The sequence below is a fragment of the Pseudorasbora parva genome, chromosome 5 (genome assembly GCF_024679245.1).
Source record: "Pseudorasbora parva isolate DD20220531a chromosome 5, ASM2467924v1, whole genome shotgun sequence".
Taxonomy (NCBI): Eukaryota; Metazoa; Chordata; class Actinopteri; order Cypriniformes; family Gobionidae; genus Pseudorasbora; species Pseudorasbora parva.
The window spans coordinates 32,864,243-32,875,450 of record NC_090176.1 but is presented as its reverse complement, the minus strand read 5'-3'; the positions used below and the strand labels follow the sequence as shown (position 1 = coordinate 32,875,450).

General features: G+C 36.5%; 1 protein-coding gene across 1 annotated transcript; it reads right to left on the bottom strand.

The window, feature by feature from the left end:
• Positions 1-64: 64 nt before the first annotated feature.
• phf11 (PHD finger protein 11) lies at positions 65-11,143 on the bottom strand. Its single transcript, XM_067444821.1, has 21 exons — positions 10,519-11,143; positions 10,286-10,390; positions 9,865-9,998; positions 9,735-9,775; positions 9,537-9,616; positions 9,280-9,302; positions 9,131-9,165; positions 8,770-8,843; positions 8,526-8,554; positions 8,372-8,403; positions 8,128-8,204; positions 7,986-8,023; positions 5,393-5,448; positions 5,183-5,268; positions 4,871-4,899; positions 4,665-4,696; positions 4,542-4,576; positions 3,422-3,503; positions 2,810-3,343; positions 1,210-1,281; positions 65-857 (listed from the first exon to the last, which is right to left on the bottom strand). The coding sequence occupies exons 1-21, from the start codon at positions 10,660-10,662 to the stop codon at positions 781-783; spliced, it is 1,815 nt and encodes a 604-aa protein (XP_067300922.1). The 5' UTR covers positions 10,663-11,143; the 3' UTR covers positions 65-780.
• Positions 11,144-11,208: the final 65 nt, after the last annotated feature.

The window sequence follows — 11,208 nt, the reverse complement described above, 5'->3', positions numbered from 1 at the left end:
CCTTTCTGGACATGGACAGTAAAGTGGGCACTGAGTGCATTATGCTCTGGGACTAAAATATAAAATATCTTAAACTGTGTTCTGAAGATGAACAGAGTTCTTACGGGTGTGGAACAACATTAGGGTGAGTCATTAATGACATCAATTTCATTTTTGGATGAACTAACCCTTTAAAAGTGCAGCGATATCATGTCTATCCTTGCATTGACATGTAGAGACCTGTTCTATCCTTGCGTTGTTCAACTGGTTGAGGTTGATATGAGATTTAGACTAGCTGACTAATACGTTTTTTTGGACATTGAATGGCTTTTCAGAGGTAAATGTAACGTTATATACCATTGTTTACAGGCTGTGCTGTATCTTTCAACATACTTTCTAATGTTCAAGTTGATTTTGTGTTGTAACTAGTAAAGAGGAAGAGATTATCAGTTTAGTGCCACTTCGCTTGAATCGAGGTTCTACAGCGTCACTGCAGTCTATGGGAAATTAGCCCATTTTCGATCCTTGTGAGGTTTGTGTTTGCAAAAAAACAAAACAAACATTGGATTTACACGATTCACATAAATTATATATTTTGATTGAAAAGCATGAACCTTAATTTAAAAAATGAACTAAACCAAAGATTCGATTTTTGTAAACATACTGTATGAGTGGCATCACTCAGGTAAAAAAAGGAAAAAGAATAAAAGACAATGTTTGAAGCAAGCTATTATACTATAACATCATTTAAAGTAGCCTGAATGATAATTCTACTATAGAGTAGATGATTCTATTATTATATTAAACACCCAGTACAGCTCTGGCATCCCTCAGTGCTGCTTTTTTCCTTTGCAAATCCTGCTCCTGCTTCTTTAAGTCTGAAAACACAAATTCATTCTCATGAAACAATGGCATTTGAGTCCCCACAATAATTTGGTGATTTGACCAGAATTTACTCATTTAGATTATAATTACATACATTCAAACTTTCTGTGACAATTTCAATAATGTATAGCTTTAGATTTAGGTGGTTATGCAATTCGCTGGGACTTTTCTTGAAACAAATTATGTGCAAGTTAATGTTATTATGAATTATATTTATATGTATTTGTTTTATTGTAAAGAAGCATTACTGCCCTAAATGTATGCATAAATGTGTGTTTCCTCTGAAATGAGAATTTAAATTAAAGATTTTTTTAAATGGTTATGCTTATGAATGAAATGCTGTACCTTGTTCCAGCTGAGTAATAATGCAAGGTAGACATCCAGATGCCTCCAGTATATTGAGAGCAACATCATAATCTGCAGAACAATTAATAGCCATCAGCCTTTCAGTTGTATGAAGAAACTCGACATTTCAGTTTTATGAAGTGTTAAAAAAAACATTCAGTGGTATTTCAGGTTCAAGCTCAGTTGACAGCATTTGTGGCATAATGTTCATAAACATGCACAAAAATGTCCTTTTCTTGAAGAAAAAAAGAGCAGACTTCATGGTGAAGATAAGAAACATCAAAGTGAACGTGGCCGATTTTTGGAGAATCTCAAAGCAAAATAACTTTCCTTATTTCTTGCAAAAAGGTTTTCTTTTGCTGGCACGAGGGCAGGACAACCTGTCACTTGGGTAACTTGGGTAACTTTTGCTCTCGGGGTCCCCCTACAGTTGGGAAAAAATAATGTCCTCAACTACTGTCGTAAGCTCTGTCATCCTACAACAGGGGATGCCATCACGCGTGCATTTGTTGACATGACAACCCTGATAGCCCTGAACTAGTGATGCGCGGGTCGTCTCATAACCCGCGGACCCCGTATGTCTATTAAATGGTCGCGGGTGCGGGGCGGGTTGTAAAAATATATACAGTGGTGCGGGGCGGGCCAAATAATTTCATAAAAGCGGCCCGCGGGTTGGTGCAGCACTAACAGTTCCCCTGAACACTGCAGGAGGAGTTCACATGGAGGTGTTCTTCCGGCGTCGCGAGTGAAATGTCTTAATCCCAGGTACAGTCAGTGGCATATGTTTCAGCATGTCATATGAATATAATTTCATGGGTTTTATTTTTTTCAAACTCCAAATAATCGCGATGCTCACGTTTACAAGCCAGCGTCATTATAGTAGTCTATTGGTTACCGTTTTACAGAATCTATATGATACTTCAGTTCAGTGTTTGAGTGGTAGGTAATCACCATAACAAGCAGGACAGCATTGGTCGGGCACGCCTCCTTCAGCTCACGCCAACGAGCAAACACTGGTCCAAACGCTGATCCTCCTGCCTTTAATCCGATCACTTTTTAGTTTCCTCTTATTGCTTTCCTCCAACAAAACCTTTTCTTTCTTATTTGTGTGTGCTGCTTCGGATATGACTATATTATCCGACGAACAAAGTTGGGCTGGAATGTCCGAATTTAAGGAAGTGTGGGTGTTGGTGGAAGTGACGTATATGCCGTAAAGCAGTCGAATTTTGTAGTTCTTTTTGTTCTCGGGTTACTACCCGAAACTCGAAGTTTAAAAGTACGATTAAAAACGATACAGACGCCATCAAGGTATGGCAGACGTGTCATTCAACCTATTGTAAGTCTATGTCTTGAAAATATATTATAAAGGTTGAAAAGTTACCTAGTGCTGCTTTAAATGATTGCAGCAAAAGCTTGTGGCTATACTATTGAAATGAACATTGTAATGTCTATGAAATTACCTTGCGCACTTGCAGATTTTTGCTTTCTTTTAAAAGGAGGAACAAGTGAAACTTAATGTTTATGATAGTATGCCACAAATGCTGATTTTATTGAACCTGGAGTATTTCACAAAACCGGTCTGAATCAAGGCTGTACTCACCCTGGTAGCTGGCTTCCTGTGATTGTACTCTTTCTCCCAGGCTGCTCAGATGAGACGCAAGCTCCGAGAAGATTTCTTTAGTCCACCCGGCCTGATTGCATCTAGTCCAGAATATGCTGGAATTGGACTGGGAATTTCCTGTGCTATTTACATCACAAACATCTGATGCAGCAGCCAGATTTGGTGATGTAGACACCCCAGCCGGAGGAAAAGGTTCTGGTTGTTGCTTGATTTTGAAGTCAGATGCCGAGAGTGTTTGTACTGTGGAGTTTACCATCATTGGAATGTCTACAGAGGGCCTTGAATGCTGAGGTGACCCTGGCTGAACTGAGGGGCCTTCGCTGTCATGGTGCCGGGCTGGTGTAGAGTCAGCACCACCTAGTGAGACTGGGTCAGTAGTTGGAGCTCTGGGCACTGGGGAGGTTCTACTTGTGGATGGTGTTTCCTCATGTTCAGGGGCAGCGACAAACCCAGGTGTGGGGCAAGCATTCTCTGGGGCAGCACTGACAGGTGAACCAAGTTCTACACTGTACTCTGAAACAGAGAGAATCTATTGCCACACAGATCCACACCTCATTTAAAATGACTGCAGCAAGAAAGAGAGAAGCGCACCTGATTCTGCTGAGGGTCCTGAGTCCATAATAATGTTGCAGGGAACATGCATTTCTGATTGTAACAAACTCTGAGACTCCTCCTGAGAGAGAGAGAGAGAGAGAGAGAGAGAGAGAGAGAGAGAGAGAGAGAGAGAGAGAGAGAGAGAGAGAGAGAGAGAGAGAGAGAGAGAACTGAACTAAACTAAACTGAACTGAACTGAACTGAACTGAACTGTAAGCAACCAGACAGCTAAATAATCCAGGCTAGTTAAGATTGATTGAGTATAGTGGTGAGTAAAATACGTATTCACAAGCTTATGGTCAGTAAGATTTTTGCCAAAGAAATTAATACTTTGATTAAGCAAGGATTCATTAAATTGTCCGCGTGACAGTAAAGACATTTATTGTGCAAAAGTATTCCAAAGATTTCCAAGGTTATGGTTTCCACAAAAATATGAAATTTTTCAACACTTCTTTTTTTTACAGAAAATATTCTGAATGTGACTACAGACTTGAGTAATGAATATACTTTCTTTCTTTTTTACTGTATTTGAGCAAATAAATGCAGTCTTAATGAGCATAAAACTTTTACAAAATCTTACCAACCCCACACTTCTGAACGATAGTCGATCTGTACTGGACTGTGATGGATATTCAATGTCAACCAATTTTTTTTTATATGGTATTGAATGTATGTATGTATGTATATATATATATACACACAGTTGTTTATTGTTATTGTTCCAAGTGTTTAATTTCACAGGGGGAAAAAAACATTGTGGGGGCAAATATTAAAAATATTACTTTGGTGACAACTTTGCCTGAAATCCCTTTACTCTGAGTTACTCTGTACTCAATGTACGGAGCTGGCCTGATGGTTTGTTACAATCCCAGAATATGAGTACAAAGAGCCAAAAACCTTGGTTTCATAATCATTTATCTATTTCCTCAAACCGTCAATATTTCTTGACATGTATCGAACTGATATGTATGTAGCAAACTATGCCTTTGTCCAAATGTGCCATTGGGGTTTTGTTGTTTTTTTGTTCATATAGTCCTGTCAATTGACTACATAAAAACAATATAAAACCCATCAAGACTTGTTTATGGTGTGATATATCCTGTACTAATGGGCTCACTGATGAGTCGATTTCAGTGTCATCATCGTCAGCTCCTGAAAATAACGAGATGTTTTTTTTACACTAAGGAATAGTAATTAATACTTTATGTATATTTAATTTTAAAAACATAAGCAGTTGTACCTGTGGTTGATGGACTGAGTCTTTCAAAGGTCCTGCAGACAAAGTGACACTTTCAGGGAAGTTTTCCTCACATAACTTCACTATAGTACGTTTTGTCAAAATAGCATGGCAAATTGTTTTAACCTTGTATTTGTACTACTTTCAAATAAATAAAAACTGTTTTCACTTATGAGAAACATTTTGCCTATAGTAGATTCTGAACATACCTTGTATTTTCAGGCACAGGAGTGGAAAACTATTAAAAGTGAACAGAGAAACACTTTACTTTTAAAATGAAAATTTATATTTACAAACTGATATTTGTTATATGACCTTTTCCTCTCTCGAAATAATGTAATTTTTTTTGTACATATGAAAAGTGAATGGGATCCAGTCATGCATGAGTAAATGACAGAACTTTCATCTTTGGGCGAAAAGACTCTTTATACTTGCCTAGCAGTTTCAGTGAAGTTTAAATATAAAACTTTGGTGGATATAGACGCATTACAAACAGTGAGATTTTACGATGCAAGACTCACATTGGGCTGTTCTGGAAGCACAGACTCCTCAAGATCTGAAACTACAGGAGCTACTACAGGGTCAGTATGGATGGGACTTTCATCATCTAAATAGAGAGACATATTATTCGAAATGTTTTGATTTTAGTGGTTTGTTTAATGCAGGTAAGGAATATATATGTTATTCATATTCTCATTTTGAAAAACAGAAATAAAATGATCATTAAACACCTGAGTCTACAATGTATCTTTTTTTCTTCCCTCTGGGTGTTTCCACTTCTGGTGAGCTAAAAGAAACCAAACAAGATAATCACAACAAGTTTGTGATTACTAACTAGGCAATACTCTGTAATTAAAAGTTTATATTACTTACCATGTTGGTAAATTAGATGTGCTCTGTTATTAAATAATAAAAAAATAAGACAGAAAATAAGAATAAGCTATACATTTATGTTAATCAGCATTATTCTATAGCTACGTTTTTCTAATTGTCTTCAAAAGGCATTCTAACAAGACCCTATCTGTTTGATGGGATAATGCAATTAATGTCAATTGCTGCAAGTACAACTCTGCAGCTGCTCATGTCATAATCTGACACTTATTATAGTTTTTTTTTTTTTTACTTAAATCACCGGTAATTAAGTTATGAAGTGATATTTAGTGATATTATATATATTTTAGTCTGTTTTCTTGACGATGACTACAATGAAGCAAACATCAATAGGTGTTTATGAGTAGGACAGCTTAAAAGGTTAGGTCACCAGTAAAAATCTGTCATTAACTACTCACCCTCATGTCAGTCATCTTTTATGTGAAATATTTGCAAAATATTTTTCATTAGTGATGCAAGGCATTAGATTTTTTGTTGCCAATTCCAAAGATTTTATGTTTATATATATATATATATATATATATATATATATATATATATATATATATATATATATATATATATATATAATATATATATATATATATATATATATATATATCCTTAAGCTAGGATAATATATCCTAGGTTGTATATATATATACAACCTACTCTGTAAAAATAATTGCCAAGAAAATGTATACAGTCTCTCACGTATGGCAAGAGATGGCCATAGAATCAGTTGTACGCGACTGAAATTATATATATATAAAAAGACCAATTCTAAAACTGATAATCGTTTTTTTCTGACTTTTTTTATTTTATTTATTTTTAATTTGCTCTCTACAGGCCAAACTGGCCTTAAACAAAAAAATATGTGTAGCCATCAAAATTTTAACAAAAATGCTGCTACACATATGAGCATTAGCAGTTGTTTTTCATTAGATTGTATAATTTTAAGATTTACAGCAAAATTAGCATGGTCTGGCTTGTAAACAAAGAAGCTGACAAACGGCGGTCTTTCGAATCGGCTTTGGCCGCGACTCTGTAAGACTTGGAGTTAAGCTTTATTCTTGGAGAAAATAATGGCACTGAAATCAATCTTAAGAGGGGAAGATGTGTGCAGAGTTTTGCCAACCGGACACGGTGGAAATTAAATCTATCAACTAGCTCTGCTTCACCTTCTTCGTTGCTCTGGTTGGTTGTAGCTCTATCCAATTGTGTGCAGAGTAAGTTTGAAAGACAACCATTTATCACACCCCTCGGATTCCGGGACCCAACATCTTGATGTGGGTTTGGCTTGTCAGGCTAAAACTTTGAAATATTTCCACACAAATGACATTTTGGAAAATGATTGCAAAGCAGTTTGTTTGAAAGTCTGGAATAGAGATCAACCAAAATAAAAATAAAGCCTGTTAGAAATGGCTGGTGCCTGTGGACTATTGTTCAAATCATACCCCGGGCTGAATTGGACAAATTATTGTGCCTTATACGGCCCTTTTGCCATCTTTTGCACCCCTGCGTTAGACCTTCGTTCACCTTCGGAAAAACACAAATTGAAATATGTGTGAGTCTATTCACGTGAGAACCACAAAGCATGCGTACCACACGCTGACAAGCGTTCTGAAATAGAACCCTTTAAACCTGCACTTTGTTTACAACATGAACAGTGTCAGAGACTGACAAGGAAGAAAAGAAATAGTTGAATAAAAGTAGTTATTTTTGTTGTTGTTTTTTGCACACAAAAGTATTCTAGTCAATTCATAACATTAAGGTTGAACCACTGGAGTCGCATGGACTATTTTAACAATATCTACAACCTTTCTGGGCCTTGAAAGTGGTTATTGTGTTGCTGTCTATGTGGGTCAGAGAGCTCTCGGATTTCATCAGAAATATCTATTTATGTTCCGATCTTACGGGTTTGGAACAACATAAGCATGAGTAATTAATGACAGTAAGAATTTTCATTTTGGGTGAACTAACCCTTTAAATGTGTGTGGTTCAGGTAAACCCTACATTACGGAGACTCAATGTTCCACATAAAGATGTCAATATCTGGAATCATCCTTATAGGGACATTTTTTGGTCCCCCTGAGAAAAACAGCTTATAAAAAGTGATGTAAAAAGCACAAAGTTTTCTGCAATGGGTAGGTTTAGGGGATAGAATATACAGTTTATCTGTACAGTATAAAAATAGCACTGTCGCCTCACAGCAAGAAGGTTCTGGCTAAGCCTGGAGTTCTTTCTGTGTGGAGTTTCTCCATGTGTCTGTGTGGGTTTCCTCTGCGCGCTCTGGTCTCCCCCACAATCCAAAAACATGCAGTACAGGTGAATTTGAGACGCTAAATTGTCTGTAGGTGTGAATGTGTGTCCCGAGCCATGTAAAGGTTGGGGTAAGACCTTGCAACCTACTCTGTAAAAATAATTGCCAAGAAAATGTATACAGTCTCTCACGTATGGCAAGAGATGGCCATAGAATCAGTTGGACGCGACTGAAATGCATAATGGATTGTTATTGAGGGTGCCCATAAACCATATATATGGCAAGAGATGGCCATATGTGTGTGTGTGTGTGTGTGTGTGTGTGAGAGCTGACCCTGCCATGCAATTCTCCTGGATTGTCTGTTGATCCACGAGCCTTCAGATCAGATGTTAATTCCCCATTTAATGAACCTAACAAACACATAGAAGCATCTCATAAAATAAAATCAACTGTACAGATGAGCCACTGTAATATCAGTATCATCACAACCAGCTCCTGAAAAAAATTGAAATGTTTCCTTACATTAAGAAATTAAAATGATCCATTACACACACACACACACAATGTTCATTTGTACCTGTGCCTGATGGATTGAGTTTGTCACATGGCCTAGAAATAGACAGAGAAACTTATAAACAAGGTTTTTTTATTAGACCAATGGATGACTACAGTCCTAATTACATCTCATACTTTCATTCTGTAGGTTAATGAGTGAATAAAGGTCAACATACCATTTTCTTTCAGGGTAAGGAGTTGACTGCTATTGAAAGAGAACAGAGCATTTACTGCAACATTACTAACAACTACTATAACGTAACAGGACATCGGAACTGTCAAATAACCATTTCTTTGTTAGAGACAACTGTAGTGAATTTGCAGTCTAAAGTAAATGTTTATAAGATAATGTGCAATTAGAGATATTGACATGATACACACAGATTAAACAGACAGACAGACTGTGTCATGAAAACTCACATTGTGCTGTGTTGGAGGTGTATACTCTTCTACATCTGATTCTACTGGAGCAAACCCGTGATCAATGTCATAATCTAGGATAAAGACGCATCATAATAGTCTAATTGTATTAATGTTTTACATTTAAAATACAATATCTGTCATCAACATGCGAAAAATACAATATCTGTCATCAACATGCGAAAAACAAGCTATTATTCTCATGTTGATGAATAAACAGATGTAAGGAACTGTGAATAAACAATCTATTATCCTGAACTAAATTGGGTTACTTACTGAGAATTAACGTAGTACTGTTTAATATAAAGCCATAATAAACTGTATAATCAAATACCAGATTCTAAGAAAACTAGTGACTTACGGCTCTTCTTTCGGGACAAACTCACTTCTGACGACCTGAAAAAGTGCAAACACAAGATCTTCTGTAGTATTCACACTGTGATTATTAATATTACAATGTTCTGTGATTAATCCAGTTCAGAAGAGGAGCAACACACACTACACACTTACCCTGTAGATGAATTAGATTCACTCTGTTATTAAATGAAGAAATAGAACAAAATCAAATCTAGACATTCATAATGAAACCAAAATGAATGTGCCATAACTGCCATCCATTTATCGTTATTTCAATAGTGTACAGTAGTTTTAATATGAACTGTAATATGGTAAAGGTCAGTGTGTGTGTTTATAGAGGAAATATGGGGTGTAAGTGTTGTGTGTGTGTGTGTGTGTGTGTGTGTGTGTGTGTGTGTGTGTATGCTGACCCTTCGCCCATGACTGTCTGCTGATCTTCGTCTCTTAGAGCCATTAAAACTAGACAAGGCCCCTTGCAAACTTACTGAACCTTATAAGCAAACATCAGAAAACATGACAATTTTCATGGAATAAACTTGCTTACAGATTTGCATTAGATACAAATAAAATAGCAACAAATAATTTCATAGAATTTCTTAAAATTGTACTTGTTCTTTTGGATTCTGGATCATGCCGTTTACAGAGCAGTCTAAAAGGAAACATTGGTTTTAGCTAATTTTACGACTTTTTCATTTTATGAAATCTAAAACAACAGATTGGTTCATTGGTTTATCTTACTTATAACTGCCTTTAGTAATGTCTTCAATGGCTCTGGCACTGGCCTCTATTGCACAGGGATAATGGTACGAACGCATACAACGCTTTAAATCACATCCTGCTGTAGCCCCATTTTTCTTGCAATGGTGGCAAATCTGAAATAATGGCACAGAAACTATACATTAACAGGGAAAAAACACCAGAATATAATGGCCACATTTTAAAATACTATGCTGAACAGTATAAATTACATGTTCTGTACATAATCTTGTCATGTTGAATAACTTTTGGAATATAATACATAAAATGCCCCTGACTAAAATTATTACCGGTATGTTAATATATTGTACAAATTGTGTATAGAAACTATGTTATGTAAAGTGTTACACAAAGTTATTAATTTGAATTATGACTGTTTAGAGGCAGCAGAAGTTCTACGCACTAGTCGTTTTCCTCTCCGCTGTTCATTTTTTACATCTTGTACCGCGAATCCAAACAGGTCGTCATAGGTGGGCGAATTCTTGCAGTAGATTCCTGAAGAAAACAGCTGAGGACACAATAATACAGTCTTCTAGGAACCCATTAACCCACAATATAATCGACATTCAGTCTTACGAAACAGCACTAATAATACATTTCTGTACGGCTTACAATATGAAAACACAGGCTACTTACCAAACAGTTCTGGTGTGCGGAGATGTCCTCTTTAGATGAGAGAGGTCCGGTGATATCGTTTTCGTCTGATTTCTTGCACAATACACAACTAACACGTAATCGTTGATCCGATCCCATTTTGAGCTCTGCGGGACAGTTAGGCATTCAAATGCGACTCGTGTTAGGACTGCTTCTTCCAGTAGTATTAAGTTTCGTTTTCCGTTTAAGTTAAGTCGAAGGCGGGACACATCGTCATCTTCGACAGATATGAAACCATTCTTGTTAACTTCCGCTAACAGACAGAAATCTCGACTATCTCTACGTTCAATCAAACATAACCCCATACTTGACCACTTTGACACATAATTCCAATTCGACTGTCGAAAAGCATTTGTTTTGTTGTTGTTGGTCTCCCTGCAGGGGGGCGGGGCGCTCGGATTCTCAGAGTTCCCTCCTGACTTATTAAAATCGCGTAAAGTTTTTTGTATTACATTTTTTTTTAAATCTATTAATTGGTACCTAATAAACAAATCCGATACAATAGATAAAGTAGCAATAATATAAAATAATAATAAATATAAAATCCTTCAATTCTGCAATTACAAACGGTAGTAATGGGTCAATCACGACTAAAGCTGTGAAAACAGGTACCACGTAACGGTAATTTAGACTAAAGTCCCTTTTCTATCTGAAGTTTTTGTTTAGATCCAA

Coding starts and splice junctions, on each gene's coding strand:
- phf11 (XM_067444821.1), bottom strand. CDS start 10,662: ATGCCTAACTGTCCCGCAGAGCTCAAAATGGGATCGGATCAACGATTA. Junction 10,391..10,518: donor CCGCACACCAGAACTGTTTG/GTAAGTAGCCTG, acceptor TTGTGTCCTCAG/CTGTTTTCTTCAGGAATCTA. Junction 8,024..8,127: donor CAGGAGAATTGCATGGCAGG/GTCAGCTCTCAC, acceptor TATGCATTTCAG/TCGCGTCCAACTGATTCTAT.